This window comes from Rhinoderma darwinii, chromosome 1 (genome assembly GCF_050947455.1).
Source record: "Rhinoderma darwinii isolate aRhiDar2 chromosome 1, aRhiDar2.hap1, whole genome shotgun sequence".
NCBI lineage: Eukaryota > Metazoa > Chordata > Amphibia > Anura > Rhinodermatidae > Rhinoderma > Rhinoderma darwinii.
Window position 1 is genome coordinate 306207024 of NC_134687.1, and position 27208 is coordinate 306234231.

Genomic DNA, 27208 nt, shown 5'->3' on the forward strand with positions numbered 1-27208 from the left:
AGCTTTTTGTGACATATGGCACATTTATGAGATAGGGATTCTCTCGTAGGCTTCCCAGATGTCTCACACTGAAACAATAAGGAGGGAAATAGTTAAGTAACTGATCCCCATACCCAGAATACTTACTGGGTTGGGAAACAGGCTAGGCTCTACCACACCAGGTTTGGAGGCAGGGTTCTCAGACATGGTGCAGGAAAGATAGGAGTGATACAAACAGTCCTTCCTTAAAAAATGAGGCCTCATGTCCAGGTGACCTTTAACCTGGATCACCAGGTCTAGCATGATGATGATGACTACTACCCATCAGTAGCAAGCTCCTCCTCTACTCGTTGTGGAAGCTCTAACTGCAGCCCATTCCAAGTGTGCACCGGTAATAGGGCGCCGCCACGACACTTCCGGCATCCACAACCAGAAGTACATCACTCCGGAAGCGACATACGCGTGCATTCCACCGTGGAACGCATGTTAAGACAGCAGAGGGATTCCGGTTACACAGGTGGAGCAGCCGACTGGGAAGCTCAGGGAGGACTGGAGCCAGCACATTGTTTTCACCTTAGCTTTACACGAAGGTGCAGGAGGTGACCGGAATCCCAAGTTCCAGGAAGATGGGAGCAGTGTTTTAAAGAGAAGAGACCTCTAACTGCCTGGTGATTTATTTTTAACGTAGACTAACCAACTGACACCAGCCCTGCCGGCAGCAACCTCTTGATGGCCAATAGGGACCGGAAAATACACTGAGGAGGGAGGTGCTATTTAACAACTTGTGTGGTTTCCTGTCCCAATTGGAGGCGGAGCCCTTACCTCCTGTGGTGCTGTCATGGAGGGTAAGTGAGAAAAACCAATTATGTTTCTCTATCTGGTTTTAATTAGAAAAAAAAAAAAATAAAAATAGGCGATGCAGGTTGATTCGGATAGTCAGCTGTGTTCTGGTTAAAGAAAATTAACAAAAAAAGGCATGCATTTCCTTGTGCTAGAACACATTTGGTCATTTTAAGTGCACTTTTTTGTAATTTTATTTACAGCTATAGTAAAAATGTTGCAATTAGGTCAAATCAAATAAAATCTGCTCTTAAGAACACACACAAAACACACCCATAAAAGAAAAACAAAAATTACAAAACCTCTCATTTAGTCCATGTAACATTACAGTGGGTAACTCATCTGTTTACAAGCTACATTCTACTACATTCAGGCCCACGCGTCTTTTTTTTTTTGTCTTGCGCTTCCCTCCACATGCTATTACTGTTGTCTTTGATTTCAAAATCTTCTTTTCTTTAAGGTTACTTTGGCTATTTCATTGCAAATGTGCTGGAGATCAGAAAAAAAAGTGATGTAGCCATATTCAAAGCAATACATTTGCCAATGGTTGTCTGCCCAAAGGACTAGTAGAGTTTTTTTTATAATCCTCCAGTGGCCTTTCCCCATATTTATTTAGGAGGCTCCTAGGTACTGATGGAAGTACAGACCAAACAGGCTAGTGACAATTTGGCACACCGCGACCCACCAGATCAAAAAGCTAAACAGACCACAGAAGAAAACAGAAGAGAATAGGTTTCGAAAAGCACCCAGCGCCCCTATTATCTGCTCAACGGCGATCTGAACATCCTCAGAGTCTTCGTCTTCTTCAGAAGATGTGGTGGGTGATGCTGGAGAGGACTCTACAACTGGGGTAAATCCAACAGTCTCTGGGTAGAGACCCCAAGAATAATCACCTGGCAATATAAAACACAACACATTATATAAAGACAAGAATACATACGCCTACAGATTGTAACGTGGAATAGGGATTAATAAGAATAACTTAATCCTTTTAGAAGTTTATACAGTATAAATAACTAATCATTGTATTGTGGTAATGAAATCCTGAAAGAAATGATAAAGAATTATTGTGCAGCATGACTTTTCTTGATCAAAAACATTTTAGTTAACATAACTGAAATGATTGCCATGGATTATACACAGCTCATGTTCCGAATGTGGTCTATGTAGGGTTTACACATTAAACTGTACCCAAATAGCAGGCATCCTAAATTGTATCATTTAACTATATGTTTATGGAGGGGAATCGGAGCTCTGTATCCAAAAAAAGATTAAGCTCCAATCACTATAAAGATACATGAAGAAATTAATACACACTGAATGGTGGACCTAAAAACCACATGGTGTTTAAGGCTGTATTCAGACGAGCGTTGTGTAACTCAGGTGTTTCTTCAGAGAAAACTGAAGATTTTACTTCAAAGTTGAATCACTAACGTGTCAGATTTTAACAGTGTAGAATCAGGTTTTTTTTCAAAGAAGTAAAGTCAGTAAAAAACAGACTGCACTGAGATAGCGTCAGCGTGCGGTCTGATTTTTTTCACTCACCCATTGACTTGAATGGGCAAGTCTTATGCAAGATTCGGACCAAACTAGCGCATGCTGCGATTTTCTCTGCACAGAACAATGGACAGTGCTGAAAATCAGACATGTGAATGAGCCCTTCGACTTTAATGGGTCAGTGTTCTGTCTGTGTGCTATGAGTTATACACTTGGCCAGTACCAGGAAGTAAATATTGCTCATCTATATAGGCCCTACTATCAGGGACACTTCTTTGACATCCTATGGATATGTCATGTCAGATAGATGCAGGTCCCACAACTATGTCTAGAATGGGGCCTCCTAAACCCTGTTCTACCGCTCTGTGCTCCGGTTGTCGCATGCGATTCCCGATCATGAAGAAGAAAACCACGTCGCTCTCCGTTTCCCTAAGTCCCATAGAACTGAATGGTAGTTCGGGTATGTTCACACACACTAATTACGGACGTAATTCGGGCGTTTTTGCCCCGAATTACGTCCGAAAAATGCGGCTTGAAAGCGTTGCCAAACATCTGCCCATTGAAAGCAATGGGCTGACGTTTGTCTGTTCACACGAGGCGTATATTTACGCGCCGCTGTCAAAAGACGGCGCGTAAATAGACGCCCGCGTCAAAGAAGTGACCTGTCACTTCTTGGGGCGTAATTGGAGCCGTTATAGCGCCTGCACATGCCGTTATGGCTGAAATTACGGGGATGTTTTCTCCTGAAAACATCCATGTAATTTCAGCCGTTACGGACGCTGCCGTGTGAACATACCCTTACAGAAACAGCAAACCGCGAGTGACGTGGTTTTCTTCTTCATGGTCGGGAATCACACGCGTCAGCTGGAGATTTACTTCTAAATAGCCATACACATGACACCCCTTTAATCAGAAGGTCTAATGAGCAAAGTAACTATAGGGCAGCCCTCAAACATCTCCAGTCAGAGAAAATAAGCATTTTCAGATGTCTGGCAAATCACCCTTAATTTGTTGTTCTTACTCATCTAAACTCCCTTTTTTGCATAATAAATATTTTATAGGAAAGTTAATAGTACCACTGTATGTTGTTGATTTAGATCATTTTGAATTCCACCTACCCATAGATTTCAGCAAGAGAACACAGTGAAGGGTAAGAATAATCGGTGCCAAGTACTGCAGAGCTACCACAGTAAGGTAACAAAAGATGCGGGAAATCTGCATGAAAACAAATGAGATATAAAACAAGTCCCGTCACACAAAATGAGGTGCATCTATAAATATTATGACAAAACGGTGCAAGTACTACAGGAAATAGACTTCTAAATAACTGAACCACCCTCTCCACTGGAATGCAGAGTGCTCCAATACTTTAGTCTTTCTAAACTTGAGGTTGGGGAGGCTAACACAATATTCGCTCATTTTTCCAGTTATTTACATAAAAATTTGCTACTTACTTTACGCTGTATCTCCAACATGGAGATGCGCCCAGCCTCCCTTTTCATTTGCTCAACCCAACAACTGGCTAACCCAAGATATGCTTGCAAATGGAAGCGGGTCAAGGAGAGTCGGAGGAGACATAAAATCACAATGACCCATAGGCGGAAAGTGTTGTATGTAGAATTTGACATACTGGAAAGAAAGATATGGTTTACTTACTACAAATAGACAGCAGACCCCACGTGTAACACTTTACAACTTAAGAAAGTAAGATGAACTCTTAAGAAAAGTTCAAAGGAGAAGCCATAGCAATGAATCTGGTCAATGCTTGCAGTAGAAGAATTAGGCTGGGTTCACACGACCTATTCTCAGACGTAATGAAGGAGTTTTACGCCTCGAATTACATCTGAAAAAAGTGCTCCAATACGTCGGCAAACATCTGCCCATTACTTTGAATGGGCTTTATGATGTACTGTGCCGACGACCTGTCATTTTACGCGTTGCTGTCAAAAAAGACGGTGCGTAAAATTACAGCCTCGTCAAAAGAAGTGCAGGACGCTTCTTGGGACGTAATTGGAGCCGTTTTTCATTGACTCCAATGAAGAACAGCTCCAAATTACGTCCGTAAAAAGACGCCCCGCAAAACGCGAGTACGAGCAATTACGTCTGAAATTCAGGAGCGGTTTTCTCCTGAAAACAGCTCCGTAATTTCAGACGTAATTGCAGTTATTGTGTGCACATACCCTAACAGCGGATATCTGAATGGCTGCAATTTTTTTTGTATTTTTTTTTTGTAAATTCTTTATTTTTTGTTTTAAAGTATTCTAGGGGGGGGGGGGGGGATGGGGTACAGAAAAGAAAAAACAAGGGATGGGTGGGATAGTAACACAATAACAGGTCATGTTAAACATATTCCCCTTGGGGGAACTAGCTGACTAATACAAATAATCAGTAACTATCTAATTAGCGTATTTATTTGTAATTGAAGAACACATATATAGAGTTATACTTGCACAGGGTCTCGAGAAGGTATCTGCTTGTTGGCCCGATGTGTGAACTATTTATTTTTTATATCACACAAGATTAAATAAAATCGTTTAAAAAAAAAAAAAAATGGAAAGTAAATAAATGCACACAGCCGTAAGGTTTCTACTGTCCGCAAATACAGATCTGATGGCTACACATTCGTATCTGTCTGCAATTGCGGAAGTGCCCAGACACTTCTATGGGCGAGTCCGTGCCGCAATTGCAGACAAGAACAGGACATGTTCTATATTTTGCGGATCATTTCTTCCGGCACGGAAAGGTGCTTGTGGTCAATAGAAATTAATGGATCCGCAATTTCATCCATGATTAAACTACGGTCATGTGCATGGGGCCTTATTGAGCTAGAATACACCATTTTAAATGAGAGAACAAGCATTATAAAAGGAACAGGTCCTGTGCAAGAAACATCTAAAGGTTTTGCATCTAGAGTCAAGAAGATTGGACTTCTATATATGGGAGTAGTAATTCTGCAGCAGAAACCTCACTGTGTGAATGGGATTTATTCAACTGGCTGCCGCGCTAATTTAGTACAGCGGCAAAAATGTGTATATATAGCTGAATTGTATACTAGAAGAGCAAGCGTAAGGTGTGGGGGGATATAATGAATAAGTTAGGAACTTTGCAGGTCTCCAACGTCCATAGTCATTTTGGGTCTAGATACATTTAGGTCACAAACAGAGCCATCTAGTTATAATTTTTTTATTTTGTTTACTTACATCTGCAGTGTCTCTTTACCCATTGGTGCATTTAAAAGAAAGTCTCTGGTGATTGGGCGGATCCACAACAACACCACAATCACAGGAGGCAGAAAGCTGGCATGAAGTAGAAGCCTGCATAGAAGGAGAAGTCATAAGGCATATCAATTATAGCCACAAGAAACATTTTCTACTGTATTTAGATGCATGTACTCTCCCCCAATCTTTAGTAACCTATAAATTACCACCAGCCTCTAATACATTACCATAATACTACATGCCATCCTTATAAAGCCCCAAAGTGTATAACCATTCCTCATCACATGATCACTAGTGCTCAAATGGATCTTGTAAGATGAGTTGATATTCTCCACAGTTTACATTTTATGAATACAATAGCTCCAGGTTAAAGAGGAAAATGTTGTTAAAATTATATATATTTATTTATTTTTCTCATATGTTAGTTTAAGGATTTTTAGAATGTGTTTAAATTTTATTTAGAGAAGCTTCATGCAATTGAAGAAACAGTGAGCAAGAAGAAATGAAGGGGAAGCAGCGCTCGTACAAGAACTGCGGCTTCTTCGAAACAGCTGATCAGCGGGGGTCCCGGGAGTCCCTGAAGATAGGCCATCAACTTTTAGTGGCTAGAAAACCCCTTTAACCCTTTCAAGACAGAGCTCATTTTGGCCCCATTTTCTCAAATCTGACATGTGTCAATTTATGTGTTAATAACTCTGGAATGCTTTTGCCTATCCAAGCAATTCTGAGATTGTTTTCTCGTGACATATTGTATTTTATGTTAGTGGAAAAATGTGGTTAATAAATTCATTGCTTATTTGTGAAAAACACAAATGATTTTTCTCATTTTAAATGTATCTGCTTGTAAAACAGATAGTAATACCACACAAAATAGTTACTATTTTACATATTCCATATGTCTACTTTATATTTGCATTGTTTTTTGAACATTATTTTATTTTTCTAGGACGTTACACGGCTTAGAACTTTAGCAGCAATTTCTCACATTTTCAAGAAAATTTCAAAAGGCTATTTTTACAGGGACCAGTTCAGTTCTGAAGTGGCTTTGAGGGCCTTATGTACTAGATAGACCCCATAAATCACCCCATATTAAAAACTGCACCCCTCAAAGTATTCAAAACAGCATTCAGAAAGTTTCTTAAGCCTTTAGGCGCTTCACAGGAATTAAAGCAAAGTAGAGGTGAAATTTACAAATTTTATTTTTTTTGCTGAAATTCATTTGTAATACATTTTTTCTGTAACAAGAGGTTTTACCCGAGAAATGCAACTCAATATTTATTGCCCAGATTCTGCAGTTTTTAGAAATATCCCACATGTGGCTCTAGTGTGATAATAGACTGAAACACCGGCCTCAGAAGCAAAGGAGCACCTAGTGGATTTTGGGGTACCATGTCAGGTTTGAAGAGGTCTTGTGGTGCCAAAACAGTGGAAATCCCCCAAAAGTGAGACGGTTTTGGAAACTACACACCTCAAGGAATTTATCTAGGGGTATAGTTAGCATATTGACTCCACAGGTCTTTTGCTATATTTATTGGAGTTTGTCTGTGAAAATCTACTTTTTTTCTGAAAAAATATAAAAAAAAAATATTTAAAAAGGAATAAAGATTAAAATGCACCCCAAATCTTGTAAAGTTACTTCTCCCGATTACGCCAATACCCCATATGTGGTACTAATCTGCTGTTTGGACCCACGGCAGAGCTCAGAAGGGAAGGAGCGCCATTTGGATTTTGAAGCGCAGATTTTGCTGGATTGGTTTTCAGTGCCATGTCGCGTTTGCAATGCCCTGGAGTAAGCAAAACAGTGGAATCCCCCCAAAACTGACCCCATTTTGAAGACTACACCCCTCAAGGAATTTTTCTAGGGGTATAGTTAGCATTTTGACCCCACAGTTTTTTTGCTGAATTTAGTGGCATTAGGCCGTGAAAATGAAAATCTACTTTTTTTCTGAAAAAAATATAAAGGTACCATGTCAGGTTTGAAGAGGTCTTGTGGTGCCAAAACAGTGGAAATTCCCCAAAAGTGAGATGGTTTTGGAAACTACACACCTCAAGGAATTTATCTAGGGGTATAGTTAGCACCTTGACCCCACAGGTCTTTTGCTATATTTATTGGAGTTTGTCTGTGAAAGTGAAAATCTACTTTTTTTCTGAAAAAACATATAAAAAAAATATTTAAAAAAGGAATAAAGATTAAATATCACCCCAAAATTTGTAAAGCAATTTGTCCCGATTACAGCAATATGCCATATGTGGTAATAAACTGCTGTTCGGACCCACGGCAAGACTCAGAAGGGAAGGAACAATATTTGGCTTTTGGAGCTCAAATTTAGCTGGAATGGTTTTCGGGTGTCATGTCGCATTTGCAAAGCCCCTGAGGTACCTTAACAGTGGAAACCTCCCAAAAGTCCCTTTAGGGGACTGGAACGAGTGATCATTAGGTCGCTGGTACAATACACTGCAATACTAATGTATTGCAGTATAATGTCATTTTACAGGCTCCTGTAACAGCGCGATCGCTGTTCCTGTCCATTAGTTCCGGGTGTCAGCTGTAATACACAGCGGACACCTGCAGAATATGGAGCGGGCGCAGCGCGTGAGCCCGCTCCATATATAACCCCTCGCACCACGACATGCTATGCTGATATGCCATTTTAATGCACAATATATTGTGCCCAGTTTGTGCCACTGAAGACAAATACCTCATACAATGTTGAGCGGGTTCTCCCGGATATAAAATATCATATATGTTCTGTTTGGGGTTTTGCTGGTATTTCAATTTATAATGTGGGGGTATGTGTAAACTGGGCAGAGTAGATCAGGGCATAATAATGGGGTAAATAAATAATAATTCGCAGATATGTGGCCGGTGTCGCACTGATAAATGGCGCCCGATCTTATCCGCTTTTGGAACACTCTGCACATTTTGCATCGCCATATTCTGAGAGCCAGAACTTTTTTTATTTTTTCTCCAACGGAGCTACGTGAGGGCTTATTTGTTGCGGGACAATTTGTACTTTTCATTGGTACCATTTTAGGGTACATGCGATTTTTTTTTTATCACTTTTTATTAGATTTTTTTGGCAAGCAAAGTGACAAAAAAACAAATTCTGACAATGTTTTTTGTATTTATTTATTTTTTTTACAGTGTTCACCATGCGCTATAAATGACATTTTACCTTATTCTGCCGGTCGGTACGATTACGGCGATACCAGATGTATATAGTTTTTTTATGTTTTGTATCGATTGCGCAATAAAATCACTTTGATAAAATGATTTATTTTTTGTGTCGCCATATTCTGAGAGCCATAATTTTTTTATTTTTCAGTCCAAAAAGCGGTCTAAGGGCTTGTTTTTTTGCGGGACGGGTTGTAGTTTGTATCGGTACTATTTTGGGGTACATGCGACTTTTTGATCACTTTTTATTCTATATTTTGGGAGGGTTGACGACCCAAAAAAATAGTGATTCTGACATTGTTTTTTAATTTATTTTTTTGCGCTGTTCACCGTGCAGGAAAAATATTATAGTTTGGGTCGTTACGAACGCGGTGATACCTAAATATGTGTACTTTTTTTTAACATTTTCATTTTTTTCCTATAATAAAAGACTTATTATAGGAAAAAAGGCATTTTTTGTTTTTGTAACTTTTATAACTTGTTTTTACACTTTTATAAAACATTGTTATTACTTTATTTTTTACTGGAAGACCTGCAGCACTGATCGCTGCTATAATACATTACACTACCTACTAGGTAGTGTAACGTATTATAAACTGTCAGTGTGACGCTGAGCGTCCCACTGACAGGAAGCTTATGAGGACCAGCCTCCGGCTGGTTCTCATAGGCTGTCGTGCATGACAGACCCGGGGGCTGTTGTATGGCCTCCGCTTCTGCCTTATAACCGACTTCAGCACCCGCAATCGGTCCCCGGGAAAGTTTGTTGTAGCAACCAACTTTCCAGTTCGTTGCTACAACACACTTTCCCTGCGATCACATGACTGGGACCTGAACTAATCAGGTCCCGATCATATCTCTGGGACCAGAGGCAGGTGATAACAGCGCGATCCGGGTGTCAGCACTACTCTGAGACACCCGGATCGTGCTGAATTCACGTTGGCGCTGCACAGAGCCCAGCAAGCGCCGACGTGAATATACAGTGTACGGTCGGGAAGCGGTTAAGTTTCAACCATTATGTGTGGTTTTTGAAAGTATATGTTGCCAGTCATTCGACAATATACTTACTGGAGGATCGGTCTGTCTGCTGCCATCTTAAGAGCATCCAGGTGAGTCTGAGCCAAGCGCAGGCCAGGAAATGTCAGACAAGCACCAAGAAAAGAGCAGAGGGCAACCAGTGCAATTTTGAAAGCCAGTTTAATAAAGGTAACTCTGAAGAACAAAACACAGAATTAGAGAAGCAACTTAAAGACTATATAAAAAAAACTTGTATACGCTCTTATTACAACTAGACATTTATTGTTAGACCACAAAAAAAAATTGGTAGTTCAATAAACGGTCATCTTTGAACATAGTTTCGTTTTTGTGAAGATTCATTTAATATATCTTTATATAGGTTAGAACTCTGTATTTTGGAATACAGAGTTGCACATTATCTGCCTTCCGTCGCACAGCCTTGAGTTAAATAATGAAATCCTGTTTGCCTGCAGCCACCACTAGGTGGAGCATACTGTATACAGAGCTATTATTGCATTCAACAGGTGCTGTATAAATCTATTTGTATTGAGCTCGAAAAAAGATATATCTGTCAAATCACAATTATGCACAATATTTTGACATAAAGCCCCTTCCACATTTGGAAGATGCCAAAGTAAAAAGAATGGAAACCACACAGTTTCTGCAGCTTTTAAAAGCATGCTGCAGAAAAATGAATAGGAACTTTTTTTTGTGGGAAAACAATGGGACATTTTTAGCCTATTACTACTAAACACTACAAGTGTATTGAAAACATGTTACCAGATGCAACATCATGTTAATGCTACCAAACATTAACATGGTGTCTTGAATTTAGCTGTAATTATAAAATATATTCTTTGCAGGTCTATTATCCCATCACATACTGTACTACCACAAATAATATTAGAGTAATAAAATATTGCAACTTTAAAAAGAGACTTACGATAATTGCCAGCCTTGTTGTTGTAGTAAAAGTTCTAAATTGTGACAGATGCTATTGATACCTGCAAAAAATGATGCATGTGATTGATCAGAGAAAGTTTATAATAATAAAAAAAAAAATAGAATGGGGTTGCTACTTTTCTACAGAATATCAAATACTTCATTTAAGCAATAGGTGCAAAATGGACAACTAAAGAGGAGAGTACATACAAATAAAAGATTCTGTAATGCACTTCATGTACTCTACTATCGAATGAAAAATAAATTATATATGTATATATACTCGATAGTGGAGCACATGAAGTGCATTACAGAATCTTTTATTTGTATGTACTCTCCTCTTTAGTTGTCCATTTTGCTATATATATATATATATATATATATCTAATATACACACACACACACATATACATACATACATATATATATATATATATATATATATACATATATATATAAGAAACACAAAAGTTTGAAAAGCACATTCCAGCAAAACGTGTATACAGGTGCAAGAACGCCTGGGACTGCAAATTTATACAGCACACAAGAAAATGGCAAGAGCACACTGTGAACACTAATGCCACCTAAACCACTAAATATAAATAAATATGCAATTTTCTTGTGTGCTGTATAATTTTGCAGTCACAGGCGTTCTTGTACCTGTATACACGTTTTGTTTTGCTGGAATATGCTGTTCATAACTTTTGCGTCCCTTACGAATTGCATACATGTGGTGTTAGGGATTGCCTCCATTTTTTGATCTTGCAGTCCTCCCATTTTGCCCTGGGTGATTTTAATTAGTTTAATGCTGGTACCTACCATCCCCAGATTTACGTAGGTTTAGTACCAGTTCTGGGTGTACGAGCAGCGTTAAGGATCCACCTTATTGAGGTCGCCTTGTCGTGGCAGGTGGGCTCACACAATTTCATCATGCATGCAATGCATATTTATTTATATCTAGTGGTATATATATATATATATATATATATATATATATATATATCTCTATCTAGTGGTGTTCGCCACTTTCTTGTGTGAGAGAATATACATATTTATTAGAACCCCCTTTAAATTGGTCTGGTCACAAGGATAAGTCTCTTTGCATGCAAGATGCCCTAACAACAATATCTACACCATCTATGTCCTACCCCTCTTTTCAGCATGACAGAATTGACATGACACGGACTTTGTGGTGGGTGCTTGGAAATTCACCAGTTCAGCTTCGACACAGATACTCTACTTATTGCATGGTCAGAAAGACATTGATGTCTTCCAAGGAATACAAGCCAACAAGCGTGAAAAATGAGAAGAAGATGTAACATACAGTAGACACAAAATTAAACAGAATGGAGGCCACAAATGTTCTATTTATGAACACTGTTGCAGTTTTTGGCTACAAAAGTCTGAACCATAAAATATAGGAGAGGAATAATTGGCAACATGAAGATCACCTGGTTCCAGCCCAAACTCTAGATACTCTTCTCTTACAATCATCACCATCATGGCAATCAGAAGAAACAAGAAGGCAAATGTCAAGCAGACTGAGCGCTCCCCTCCCTCTTCTGAACGGAAGTAGTGCTGCATCATGGCAAACAGGACCTTGCTGTAGATTTTTGGGTAAGGAAAGTTAAATCTCAAAGCTGCAAATCCCATTACATTTACTGGTGTATATATAATCCTCTCAGAAGCCAACATCCTGTTTCCCGCAACCCCCCCTCCCCCATATTAGCCCTTCAAGGATACATAGAGAAAATGACAGTTATCAGACACCATAGAGCTCCAATGTTGATTTCATTCTGGGCATCCACAAGACAGTAGTATCCTTCAGTGAACAGGTAGATGATGGTTGAATACAATGAAAAGTCTATAAACCACTGGTACTCCAGGAAGTATCGAAGCACTGCACACAAAAAAAAATAAAAAAAATAGAATTAGATACCATTACTAGACTGATTATTACATTCTTGAAGGTTGTGCAAGTATAAAAAAAAGTGTCACCCAAGATACAATGGAGTCTCAGCCACTGCTGGTCTGAATGAAAGTACCTTACACACTGGAGTAGAACACTCATGAATCACCTTCTCACAATAACGGAGAGATATTTTTAACAATGGCTGATGTTATGGCCAAGGTTGGTTTGGGCAGGAAGAATAATATTCTGAGAGAAACATAACCCCAAACAAAACAATCTCATTTAACCCTTTCACGACCAAGGACGAAAATGCACGTCCTGGTCGGCTGCTAGTTCCCGCACCAGGACGTGCATTTTCGTCCGCATTTCAAACTGTCACTCTGTGTAAACACAGAGTGACAGACCCACGCTGACAGCTGTCCTAGACAGCTGAGACATCAGTCTCGCCGGACAGCGGACCATCGCCGCTGCTTTCGGCAGTTAACCCCTTAAGTGCGGCGACGGATTGCCGTCGCCGCATTTAAGTGGTTTGAAGCACATCGGCAGCCCCCAAGAAGTGATCGTGGGGGCTACCGATGCTTGTCACGGCAATCGGAGGTCAGATAATGACCTCCGGGTTGCCATGTACGGAAGCCTCGGAGGAACAGCCTCCGGCCGTTCCTCCTCTGCTTCCTGTCAGTGTGACAGTCACGTCACAATGACAGTTAGAGTACATCACACTACGTGTGTAGTGTAATGTACTCTAGCAGCGATCAAAGCTACAAGACTAAGTGTCCCCTAGTGGGACAAGTTAAAAAAGTAAAAAAAAGTAATAAAAAGGTTTTAAAAAAAAAGTGTAAAAATAAAAGTTAGAAGTGATATAAACATGAACTGCTTTTTTTCCTATAATAAAACTTTTATTATCGAAAAAAAATGAACACGTTAGAAAAGTACACATATCTGGTATCACCGCGTTCGTAACGACCCCAACTATAAAACTATAATGTTATTTTCCCCGCACGATGAACACCCCCCAAAAAAAATCAATAAAAAACTACGACAGAATCACAATTTTTTGGGTCACCACCCCTCCCAAAATAAAGAATAAAAAGTGATCAAAAAGCCACATGTTCCCAAAAATAGTACCAATAAAAACTTCTATCCGTCCCGCAAAAAACAAGCCCTTACACAGCTTTTTTGACAAAAAAATAAAAAAAATTATGGCTCTCAGAATATGGTGACACAGAATTTTTTTTGTTTATAAATAAGTCATTTTATTGTGCAAACGCTAAAAAAAAGGACCAAACCTATAAATATATGGTATCGCCGTAATCGTACCAACCCGCAGAATAAAGTAAAAGTCATTTATAGCGTACGGTGAGCGCCGCAAAAAGAAAACCTAAAAAACAGTGTCAGAATTCCTGTTTTTTGCTCAGGATTGCAAAAAAATGGAACAAAAAGTGATAAAAAAAAATAAAAAAAAAAATCGCATGTACCCCAAAATGGTACCAATAAAAACTGCAGCTCCTCCCGCAAGAAATAAGCCCCACACCACTCTATTGATGGAAAAATAAAAAAGTTATGGCTCTTGGAAAGCGGGGAGTGAAAATCTAAAATATGAAAGCAAAAAATGGATCAGTCCTGAAAGGGTTAATTCATTTCTAATGAAAAAACGTATGACCACATGTGCGGTATTTCCGTACTCGGGAGAAATTGCTTTATAAAAAATGGTTGTTTTTTTCCTCCTTTATCCCTTGTGAAAATGAGAAAATGCAACATTTTAGTGTAAAAAATTTTGATATTAATTTTCGCGCCCTAATTCTAATAAACTCTGCAAAAGACCCGTGGGGTGTAAATGCTCACTATACCCCTAGAAAAATTCCTTGAAGGGTTTTCCAAAATGGGGTCACTTTTGGGGGAGTTTCCACTGTTTTGGTCCTTCCAGTGCATTGCAAATGCGACATGGCACCGAAAACCATTCCAGCAAAATCATAAATCCAAATGGCGCTCCTTCCCTTCTGAGCCCTGCTGTGGGTCCAAACAGCAGTTTATTACCACATATGGGGTATTGTCGTAATCGGGAGACATTGCTTTACAAATGTTGGGGTGCATTTTCTTCGTTATTCCTTGTAAATAATAAAAATTTCTATGTTGTTTCAGAAAAAAAGTACATTTAAATTTTTACAGACTAATTCCAATATATTTAGCGAAAAACCTGTGTGGTCAAAATGCTAACTATACCCCTAGATAAATACCTTAAGGGGTCTAGTTTTCGAAATGGGGTCGTTTATGGGCAGTTTCTATCGTTCTGGCAGCTCAAAGCCTCTCCAAATGCACAGTGGGGCCTAAAACATTTTCAAGCAAAATAGGAGTCCTGAAAGCCTCCGGGTGTTCCCTCCCTTTCGGGCCCTGTCGTGTGTCCAAGCAATGCATTAGGGTCACAATGGGGGCATTTTTGAAAACAGGAGAAACAGGGTGATATATTTTGGGGTGTGTTTCTTCATTCTCATGGTCACTTTACACAGAAATCGGTCTTCAAAGTGATACTTTTATGAAAAAAGTGAAATTATATTTTTTTACGCCTGCTTTGCATGAACTCTTACAAAAAAACTGTGGGGTCAAAATACTTACAACACCCCTTAATAAATACCTTAAGGGGTGTAGTTTTCAAAATGGGGTCACTTGTGGGGGTTTCCACCATTCTGACACCTATGAGCCTCTGAAAACCTGGCTTGGTGCAGGAAAACAAAATGTACTTCAAAATGTATAAAATGATTACTAAACTTGTAAGTCTTCCAAATTGCTGAAAAAAATATTTTTTTTTTCAAAAGTGCTGCCAAAATGGAGTAAAGAGATGGAAATATATATTTAATTAAAAAAATTGTGCAGTATGTATGTACATATGTGACATATTGCAGTTAAAAATAGGGAAAAATTATAATTTTTACAACATTTCTTAAATTTCTCTATTTTTTAATTAATTTCCGCAAATCGTATCAGTCTACTTTTACCACTAAAATAAAGTACAACATGTGACGAAAAAACAATGTCAGAATTACTTGGATATTCAAAACTTTCACAGAGTTATTCTCTGATAAAGTCAGACATACCAGATTTGACAAATCTGGCTTGGTCATTAAGGTACAAACATGCCCGGTCATTAAGGAGTTAAAGAAATGGGAATGATGGAATATGCATAGTTTAGACAGAGGTCTCATGTCTTTGTTTGGCTGGCATAAACGCCAAACAGTCAGATAATGTGCATTCAGTCCATTCATTTTCGTAATCTTTACTAAGAGCACATTGATAGTTTAGCTACATCCTGGAAGAACAATTGCCTCAGAGCATCATTTAAGGCCCCATTACATCGGCCAATTTTGGCCGGTGCCGATCAACGAGACAGCTTGTTGACCGGCGCTCGTTTGCTCCTGTCACAAGGAGCTATGTATAAAGGCCGAGCAGTCGTTACTCCGATCGCTCGTCCCCATCCATTATTATCATGTTGGCAGCGAATCAATGTGCTGCAGACAACGATAATATTTTCATTTTTTTAAAACTATACAATCAGCAGATGAACGATCTAGTTTATCTGCTGATCGCTGCCTTGTTTACACAGGTGTCTGGAATGGAGAAAAAAATACATAAAAAAAAAAAAGTACACAGCGCCATATAGTGCAAGATAAACCGGATAGGTGGGGTGATTATAGTAAAGTATAGGTAAGTAGTTGCACTGGCAGGTACAACTTATGGAGTAGGCAGTAGTAGGTAAAGTGGTTGCAGCTTTCAGTATCCAGAGACAGGCATCAAGGTTTTGGTGCCGCAGAAAATAGAATTAAGAATCGATATACATGGAAAGCGCTAATCAAGAGGCAAGGATAAGAGGGGTGATAATAGGGAGTAAATTTGCAAAAGCGGCAACGCGTTTCAACGCAGAACCTGCGTCTTCATCAGGCCAAAAGAGAACGTAACAAAACAAACAACTTATATGCACATGTGGATATTGGGGGAGGAGTTCAAAGCAAAAAGCACCAAAAAAGGCAATTTCAAAAAACAAACAGATGAGAATGACCTCAGAGATTAAACAGCAATCAGAACTAACAATGTAGGCAATATCAACAACAAAGGCTTGTTAATTGATGTAGTAATAGGTGTTCCACAGGAGATGCAATACAAATCATAGGTACAACGTTACAGGTTTGGCAGGAATAAAAACAAAATCAACACATATGCAAAAAATAGAAAGGTACAGCGGCACAGAGGAGATGTGGACACGAGAGCCGCTCTCATGTCCACATCTCTATGTACCGCTGTACCTTTCTTCTCCACGACCTTGCCGTGTTACAGACTTCAAAAGACACGTAAATACTATTTATTTCTAGCTTTGCAAGTTTTCTGTAACCCTTTTGCCGGCCGATCTTCTATTTTATGTTTTGCATATGTGTTGGTTTTGTTTTCATTTCAGCCAAACCTGTTACGATGTACCTATGATTTGTATTGCATCTCCTGTGGAACACCTATCACTACAAGATCAACTAACAAGCCTTTGTTGTTGATATTGCCTACATTGTTAGTTCTGATTGCTATTTAATCTCTGATAAGGTCATTCTCCTCTTTTTTTTTTTTCATTGATTGTCTTTTTTTGGTGGTTTTTGCTTTGATATCCACACGTGCATATAAGTTGTTTGTTTTGTTAAGTTCTCTTATGGCCTGATGAAGACGCAGGTTCTGCGTTGAAACGCGTTTCCGCTTTTGCAATTAAATTTACTCACTATTATCACCCCTCTTATCCTTGCCTCGAGTAGCGCTTTCCATATATATCCATTTTTTAAAATTCTCTTGTTTACACAGGGAAATTATCAGCAACGAGCATTCTATGAACGCTGGTCTGCCCGATAATTGCCCAATATAAAACCCCCTTTAGCCATCTACTTCGGTATCTAATCCCTATGGCCGATATTGGAAGTAGTGATAGTTTTTAAAAGGTTACCTGCCCATAAGTTAGCACATCAAGTGTGACACGCAACAGAATCTTTTTCGACCTTCCAAGATATTGTGACACAGGAAAATCAATTCTGGTCTGAACGTAACATGTAAACTCTAGGAGATATATTACATTCTAACTTAAGACGGATCGACGTGGGGCGTGTAAGAGTCCCGATCAACGAGACAGCTCAATCATCGGCAGTTGTTTGCGCGTTTCACAAAGAGCCATGTATGGGGACGAGAACTCCCTACTCCGATTGCTCGTCCCCATACATTTCTATCATGTCGGAAGCACGTCTCCCTGTTCACACAGGGAGATGTGCTGCCGACATCAATAATATTTTTGGGCATTTAAAAAAATACAAATTAGCCGATGAACAAGCGTTGCTCGTTCATCAGCTGTTTGTTGCCCTGTTTACACAGGGCAATGATCTGGAACGAGCGTTCAGTGAACACTCGTTTGCCGGATAATTGACCCGTTTAAAAGGGCCCATACTGCTCCCTATTAAACAATTACAAAGTGCCCACATTTTCTCCCACACTGCCTTTTATAAAGATCTTCAATTTAGTCAAGGCCTTAACAGCCAGTTCCCTGACCCAAGTCTGCCAAGATCATATAACGTGATGGCTACAAACCCCCTTTTAAATCGCACCACCCCCCTCCCTTGTAGATCACAGCCACACATGTAGATTGCAACCCCCCCTTGTAGAGTGCAGCCCCGTGACCCCCCTTGTAGATCGCAGCATCCCACCCCATCCTTCTTGTGGAGAGCGGCCACTGTAGCTGAATCCCCAGCCAGAGGTTGCCGACACTGACCAGGGATATAGCGGCGCTATCTACAAGAAGGGGGTGCTGCGACCTACAAGAGGGGGGTGTTAGCGCAATCTGAAAGGGGGGGGGTAGTATCTACACGGCGGTGTGGCTATATACACACACACACACACACACACACACACACACACACACACACGGAGTCTACTACCGTGGGGAAGGCGAGACAGAACGAGGCGCAGCTTGTCAGACAGGGCAGACCAGGCAGTGACTAGGCGGAGCTTCCTCCTGCGCCACAAAAAAAAAATATATAAATTTAACGATTCTGTTAAAAAGCAGAATCCTCAGAGGCCTCGAGGGCGAATTAATTGCCCAGCCCTAACACATGACCCGACTATACTAGGGTACTAACCTGTGAGACACTCTTTATGGCCAGGAAGACCATCACCATATAGTCCCCCAACTATAAGTATGAAGTTTATGGTGTTCCTCAAGTCTCACGTTATATTCACCATTACTATATTCCATACAATTGTCACTAAAAGCCGGAAGGTAATTCTTTATTTTACTACACTATGGATGGAATAGAATTGTTACTGTGTCTCAACATGTATCATAACAGCCAGAGTCAATGGTCTAAGGACTGCTTACTATATATATTTTATATGCTGCATTAATGTACAGATTTCTTATGCATAAGAAAGCAATGTTTTTATTTTACCTTTACCCAATTTTAAAAAAAAACAAAAAAAAACAACTTTACCAAGAGCATCAACAGCAGTGATTGGCGTTGCCTCCAAATGTAGGTCTAGGTCTCTTGGGACTGTAAGGGGTTTTTCATCTGCGATCCCATTTATTCTCCTAAAGAATTAAAGGTTAGTTTAAATATTCATGCTGAAAGTTTTTTTTCCATTTCTCACTAGATCCAGTAGACTTCACAGAATTTTAGAAGAGAACACATTTATAAATAGAGCTTATATACTATATCTATTCTGTCAGCCCTCGTAATTGCACTGTACCCTTAGCTCCACAGTCCATCAAAGAAGCGTATCCACTATCTGCATGGATACAGTATGCCACTATTTATGTGGGTGCTTTTTTGCCATTATAAGGCAATATTTATATGGGTACGGTTTCGGATTGCCCATTTAAGTGTTGTTTCAGACATAATAGTGGTGTCCAGCCAGAACTAATGAAAGTGTTGTGCACTATGTATCTAGCTATGGAAGACATCCATCAGCGAAACTGATGTCAGACACAAAACTGGCAACATACAGAATCAGTTATGTCATCACATTCCCGCTGGCGCTTTGGTACTATGAGGGTATGTTCACACACACTAATTACGGACGTAATTCGGGCGTTTTTGCCCCGAATTACGTCCGAAAAATGCGGCTTGAAAGCGTTGACAAACATCTGCCCATTGAAAGCAATGGGCTGACGTTTGTCTGTTCACACGAGGCGTATATTTACGCGCCGCTGTCAAATGACGGCGCGTAAATAGACGCCCGCGTCAAAGAAGTGACCTGTCACTTCTTGGGGCGTAATTGGAGCCGTTATTCATTGACTCTAATGAAAAGCAGCGCCAATTACGTCCGTCCTTAGGGTATGTTCACACGGCAGCGTCCGTAACGGCTGAAATTACGGCGCGTAAATAGACGCCCGCGTCAAAGAAGTGACCTTAATTGGAGCTGTTATTCATTGACTCCAATGAAAAGCAGCGCCAATTACGTCCGTAATGGACGCGGCGTTCAAGCGCCTGCACATGCCGTTACGGCTGAAATTACGGGGATGTTTTCTCCTGAAAACATCCCCGTAATTTCAGCCGTTACGGACGCTGCCGTGTGAACATACCCTAAGGACGGACGTAATTGGCGCTGCTTTTCATTAGAGTCAATGAATAACGGCTCCAATTACGCCCCAAGAAGTGACAGGTCACTTCTTTGACGCGGGCGTCTATTTACGCGCCGTCATTTGACAGCGGCGCGTAAATATACGCCTCGTGTGAACAGACAAACGTCAGCCCATTGCTTTCAATGTCCAGATGTTTGTCAACGCTTTCAAGCCGCATTTTTCGGACGTAATTCGGGGCAAAAACGCCAGAATTACGTCCGTAATTAGTGTGTGTGAACATACCCTGACAGAAGTGAAAGAGACTGGCCAGTCAAATATATGTGAATGAGCCCTTAGAGCCCAGAGACTAAACTTAACTTACTAGCTCTGAAGGCTTAGGCCCTGTTCACACAGTTTTTTTTGCAGGCAGAATCTGCCTCAAAGTTTCTTCAGGAATTTTGGAGGCAGATTTTGACCTACCTGCTATTTCTTGCTGCAGGCAATGGGAGGTTAGAGGCAGAACTGCAGCAAGAAAGGGCATGCCACTTTTTTTTTTACCGTAAGCGCCGCAGATGAGAAGACCCCTTCACTTCCCATTGAAATCAATGTTTCAGACGTTTTTTTGGCGCCGTTTTCCAAGTCCGTTTCCGCGTCCAAAAACTCTGTATGAACTGGGCCTTAACCCCTTAATGACCGGGCCATTTTGCACGTTAATGACCAAGGATTATTTTTTGTTTTTCCACGGTCGCATTCCAAGAGTCGTAACTCTTTTTTTATTCCGTCGACATAGCCGTATAAGGGCTTGTTTTTTCCGGGACGAGTTGTATTTTGTAATTGTACCATTTTTAGATGCTTATAACATATTGATTAACTTTTATTAACTTTATTTTAGGAGAGAATTGAAAATAAGCAGCTATTCCAGCATTAATTTTCACGTTATAAATTTACGCCGTTTACTATGCAGCGTAAATAACATGTTAACTTTATTCTATGGGTCGGCACGATTACAGGGATACCAAATGTGTAAAGGTTTTATATGTTTTTTCTACGTTTGCACAATAAAAACCCTTTTAGAAAAAAATTACTTGTTTTTGCATCGCCGCGTTCCAAGAGGCGTAATTTTTTTATTTTTCCGTCGATGTGGTCGTACGTGGGATTGATTTTTGCGGGACAATGTGTAGTTTTCATTAGTACTATTTTGGGGTACATAGGACTTATAGATTAACTTTTATTTTATTTTTTATGGGGGGAATGGGAGAAAAGAGAATTTTGCCGTTGTTTTTTGCGTTTTCTTTGGACGCCGTTCATCCGGCGGTTTAATTAATGTGTTCATTTTATTGGTCAAGTTGTTACGATCGCGGGGATACCATATATGTGTATGTGTGATTTGTTTTGACCGTTTTATTAAATAAAACCACTTTTTGGGGCAAAAAAGTAGTTTTATTTGACTTTGACTGTAATTTTTTTTATTTTTTTTTTCACAAACTTTATTTAACGGTTTTACTTTTTTTTTTTTAGTCCCACCAGGGGACTTCACTATGCGATATGCCGATCGCATATATAATGCTTTGGTATACTTCGTATACCAAAGCATTATTGCCTGTCAGTGTAAAACTGACAGGCAACCTGTTAGGTCATGCCTCTGGCATCGCCTAACAGGCAGATGCTGAAGACAGACCTGGGGGTCTTTGTTAGACCCCCGGCTGTCATGGAAACCCGACGGCGACCCGCGATTTGTTTGCGGGGGCGCCGATCGGGAGACAGAGGGAGTTCCCCCCTCTGTCAAACACATTAAATGCCGCTGTCACTGTTGACAGCGGCATTTAATGGGTTAAACTGCCGGAATCGGCGCGTGCTTCGATTCCGGCAGTTGCAGCAGAAGCCAGGCTGTGTATAACAGCCGTGCTCCTGCCGCTGATCGCGTGGGTACACTGGCAGTACCCGCGCGATCACAGGACGGATATATCCGTCCTCCTGCGCGAACTAGCAGCTGCTGAGGACGGATATATCCGTCCTTCGGCGTTAAGGGGTTAAGAGAGAATATCCCTCTCAATAACATCAATGTTTAATAAATATTCACATTCTTGTACTTTATTTTTTTTGTATCTAAAAATGTAAATTCTTCTAGAATTGTTACCATTGATCAACTCAAAATGCTTAGCACTTTAAAATAATAATAAAAAAACTCTAAACAGGCACCTCGTGTAGACAATACCGATTACTGGTCTTACCTTTCTCTCTTGGCTTTGGGTTTTTGTTTTCCAGAGAGTGCTCTTAACTCATCCTCTGTAGGATGTTTGTAGCGATACAAGCTGGTTAAAAGAATTGAGATTTAATAGTGACAGCAGCAACATATGATACATAGCTATTAAACTTATGGCCTGCAAAAGTATTGCATATAGCCTTAAACTACTCAGGTAGACAGTCAAGCAGTCTTCTTTCAGTGGAACCAACAGGTCCCAAAAAGAGAGGACATCATTTTACTTCTAGAAAATCAGTACAAGCAGGGCCGGCCTTAGGGGTGTGCGACCTGTGCCTTCGCACAGGGCGCATCACTCTAGCAGGTGGAAGGGGGCGCTGCAATGGCTCCCCTTCCCTGCTTGTTTCAGAAGCGCCCGGGCCCGGCGACTCAGCAGTCGTCTTTCCGCCCGGGCACTTCTTCACTCAGTGCAGTCGCTACCGCTATAGCAGCCATATTGGCTGCTAGTGGCGACACCGAGCATGAGGGTGGTGGCGCCGTTAGCAGCCGCTGCTACAGTGGTAGCGACGGCACTATAGCAGAGCAGGGAGGTATCTGGTAGGGAGTACGCCCCACTCTTCCTGGAGATCGCTCCACTGTAGCACCATGAAGGAGCGGAATCTCAGTGTGGCCGGGGATTCTGCTCCTGGAACTCTTCGCTTGATGTCTCTGTCCATATATGGACAGTGACATCAGGGGAAACTCCTGAAGCGGAATCCCCGCCCACAGCGTTGCCAACTCTGTGACCGAGGATTCCACTCCAGGAAAAGCCAATGACGTCACTGTCCATAAATGGACACAGACGACAGGAGCTTCTCCTGGAGTGGAATCCCCGGTCATAGCGTCGGCAATGCTGTGGATGGGGATTCCGCTTCAGGAGTTTCTCCTGATGTCACTGTCCATATATGGACAGAGAAATCAAGCAGAGCACTCAAGGAGCAGAGTCCCCGGCACTCCAGGAGCAGAGTCCCCGGCCACACAGAGATTCGGCTCCTTCAGGGTGCTACAGTGGCGCTATCTACAGGAAGGGGGGGGAGGGCGCTCCCTACCAGGGGGCTGTGGGGCGCTCCCTGCAAGGGGGAGGTGACTGTCTGGCGCTCCGTACAAGGGGAATCTGTGAGTGGTGAGCTGATGGTCATTTTACTGTGAGTGGCGGGCTGTCTTCAAGTGGTTTCCGCTTCTGAACGCCAATTGAAATTAATAGGAGGCACAAAATACCTGCGGCGCCCGTTTGGAGCTTTTTTGCCTGCGTCTTTTGCATTCCTGAAGGAATTTTGAGGCAGATTTTTTGTTTTTAGCCGTTTTCTGTCTTTCGAAAAAAAATTTGGTAGGGGTGCCCGGAGGAAATTATTTTTCCACTGCTGCCTTGAGTCCGAAAAGGTTGGTAAACTCTGTACTAGATTACACGATCACGCGGCCTACGCAAGGATCCCGTCGTGGAGCAGCTCAGTTTGTCATGGGAACGGGGCCTAGGTGAGTACAATTTTTATTTGGGGGCACTGCCTACAAGTGGGAGGTGGGGGGGGCTGTATGGCAAAATCTACAGGGAGGCTCTATACTGTGTGGGGGCCTCTAAGCGGATATTATACTGTGTAGGGGTACTACAGGGGGCATAATACTGTGGGCACAATTAGAGGACAAAATACAGTGTCCTTGAAGGGGTTGTAATATTAATTATTATACTGTATGGGGGCACTAAAGGGGCATTATAATTTTTTTTAAATGGGGGTGGGGCACCGAAAGATCATTTAGCACGGGGCGCCATCTATCCTAAGGCCGGCCCTGAGTACAAGCATTTTCTTACTAAGAAATCGCAACTGAAAATTGCCACTAAAACAAAATGGCTTGTAGGTCTGTGTGTAAGGTTTCCCATAAATATACGGCACAAATTTTAAACAGACATAAGCAAAACTTGAATAATCTATATATTGTGACCTTACTGGGCAAGCTGTTCAAGGGAAATATATACCGTGTTTCCCCGATAGTAAGACACCCCCGATTGTAAGACGTATCGGGGGTTTCAGGGGGGTCGGCTAATATAAGCCGTACCCCGAAAGTAAGACATATGTCTTACTTTCGGGGAAACACGGGGGTATTGCCGCCTCCTGCCCACTTCCGCGCCGCCCCCCTCTCCATACGTCACCCCCAGCACTTGTCAATGCCGCCTCCTCCTTAAAACCCGAGCCATAGACTTTTTACGGCTCGGGTTTTAACTTGCTGCCCGCGCGATCGGGCAGCTGAATGTCGGGTCTCCGGCTGTCAGTGACTGCCGGGGACCCTGAGGAGAGGATAGGAGCAGCTTTAGCTGCTTCTGTCTTCTCCGATGTGTTTTTACACAGCGTTCAATGAACGCTGTGTATAGGAATAGAGACAGCAGCAGCGGCGCTGTCTCTATTCCTCCCGGTGATCATGTGACAGGTCACATGATCGCCGGGTCCCGTTAGTGACAGACTGCTGCTGGGTCTAACAAGACCCAGCACAGCCCTATTAGTGACAATCGTCACTATGAGAGGGCTGATTTCCCCTGTAACTGGGGCTGCTGTGCAGCTCCAGTTACAGGGGAAAAGATGGTGTAAAAGAAAGAAAAAAATATATATAAAGTTCCCCAAAGGTCTTTTTTGACCTTTGAGGGACAGACCATAGTAATAAAAAAATAATAAATAATAAAGTAAAGTGCAAAAAATTAGACAATTTTTTTCTAATATAAGACATACCCCGAAAGTAAGACATAGTGGGGCTTTTGGGGATAAAAAGAAAGTAAGACACTGTCTTACTTTCGGGGAAACACGGTATTATATATACACACCAACGCCCAGGGAATTTCAAGTGCCAACCTTATTTTCTTTTTATGTAAACCCACCTGCCATTGCATAGAAGCCATCGCGCAAGAGAATAGTGGGGGGATACTCTCTGCATGACACTGGCCACCAGTAAGGTGACCACCATCTGTACGCCCATTATAGCCTGTAGAATAACAAATGCAATCATTATAGGTTTATAGCATTAATAGCCAGCAACAAAGTAGTATACATTAGTGTGCACTATACACTGAAAAAAAAAAGGTCAAACCTCATCAGCTTTACTAGACTGTCCCTAAATGTTTGGACTATAAGGGTATGTTCACACGGCCTATTTACGGACGTAATTCGGGCGTTTTTGCCCCAAATTACGTCCGAAAATAGCGCCTCAATAGCGCTGACAAACATCTGCCCATTGAAAGCAATGGGCAGACGTTTGTCTGTTCACACGAGGCGTAATTTACGCGCCGCTGTCAAATGACGGCGCGTAAATAGACGCCCGCGTCAAAGAAGTGACCTGTCACTTCTTTGGCCGTAATTGTAGCCATTATTCATTGACTCCAATGAATAGCAGCGCCAATTACGTCCGTAATTGACGCGGCGTTCTAGCGCCTGCACATGCCGTTACGGCTGAAATTACGGGGATGTTTTCAGGCTGAAACATCCCCGTAATTTCAGCCGTTACGGACGCCCTCGTGTGAACATACCCTAAACGTTACACGTGCAAAATGGTGTTTGATCCTTAGGCTGGGTTCACATGAGGAATTTGTTCTTGCATTGCAAAACTGACGCAATTCGCAGGAAAACTCGTGCGGCTTCTTCATAAAGAGTTTTGTTCCCCCTTCCAAAAAAAAAACAAGACCCCATAACCATGCAGCGTGTAAACTCAGTCTAATGCAACAAATGTTCCAGTGCCACCTGTTTTTCCTTATTACAACAGTGCCATCTCACCACGTGTCATTTTAGAAAAAGGAGAAAATAGCCATGGACTACAGATTGGCCATTGATCGAGTCATTGGTAGCACACGTGCATGCGCCACGTCACTCAGCTGGCGCACCGGTCTTCATACATGAGAGCCAAAACGCTGCTGGTTTCTTCACCTTACCACTCTTAAGCGACAACGTGGGATGTTCACAATAGTGTCGAAAACTGGTAGTCACCCACTAAACATACTCGGGCACTGCCAAGTAAAAAAAAACCTCATATGATATCAGGGAGTTTGAGACTCCCTGCTAAATAATATGCCACACATGAACGCAGTATAATGATGCATATCTGGGCAATGTGTTCAAATACCATAAAGCTGCCCAATGTGAACACGGTTTTAGGGGTGATACTTTTAAATCCAATTTCCAAGGATGTTGTGCAATCCATTCATACACGAAGTCAAGAGGACTTCGAGCCATGTAGGACCTGAATGTTCATTACTATCTCCATTCATTCATTCATTCATTCCTCTGGCTGTGGATACAAATCTTACATTTTACTTCTATCCCAATAAGAAAAGCCGCTGGGAGTCCACATACTGAAACGCAAGTACTAGTGCAGAAACAGAAAGTGGAGCAGTTGCCCATGGCAACCAAATCCCTGCTATTATTTTCCAGTGCATGTTAATAAATGAAAGCAGTGCTCTGATTGGTTGTTAGAAGAGTCTGCAGAACATGACGCACCGAGTAAGAAAAGTGGCGTTGCACATTGCTAAACTAGTGCTGTCCCTAGAAAAAGTTATAGAACTGCTTCAGAACCTTATAAATCAGGGCACCCGAACTCCATACATAGGAAGAGGCTACGTACACTACGCTCATTCTAACACGCCACAATGAAGCTCGTAGAATAAGCTAAATTCGCCCTTGAGTGCTATCTCACCATGCTGAAGTTCCTGCTCTGAGTGTGCTTCCAAGAGTCATTTACATTTCCTCAGCCATGTGATGACAGAACAGCTGCAGGAAGGGCACTGCACTGTCCCTTTAAGGAAGTTAAAACCAGTCGCAGCTTCTACACCAATCAAAGCACCAGCGCGCTTTGA

The 27208-nt window shown here is 41.3% G+C and overlaps 1 protein-coding gene across 2 annotated transcripts; it reads right to left on the minus strand.

Moving 5' to 3' along the window:
- Positions 1-988: 988 nt before the first annotated feature.
- TMEM161A (transmembrane protein 161A) lies at positions 989-27184 on the minus strand. Of its 2 annotated transcripts, none has more exons than XM_075851178.1 (12): positions 27049-27184; positions 25244-25347; positions 22376-22456; positions 19075-19172; positions 12409-12565; positions 12117-12268; positions 10667-10727; positions 9775-9918; positions 5517-5630; positions 3771-3945; positions 3435-3531; positions 989-1712 (listed from the first exon to the last, which is right to left on the minus strand). In XM_075851178.1, exons 1-12 carry the CDS (start codon positions 27049-27051, stop codon positions 1432-1434), a joined length of 1467 nt encoding a protein of 488 aa, XP_075707293.1. In that variant the 5' UTR covers positions 27052-27184; the 3' UTR covers positions 989-1431. The 2 variants fall into 2 exon arrangements, with proteins under 2 accessions (XP_075707293.1, XP_075707296.1); XM_075851181.1 differs by lacking the exon at positions 27049-27184 and adding an exon at positions 26663-26747.
- Between the last annotated feature and the right edge of the window lie 24 nt (positions 27185-27208).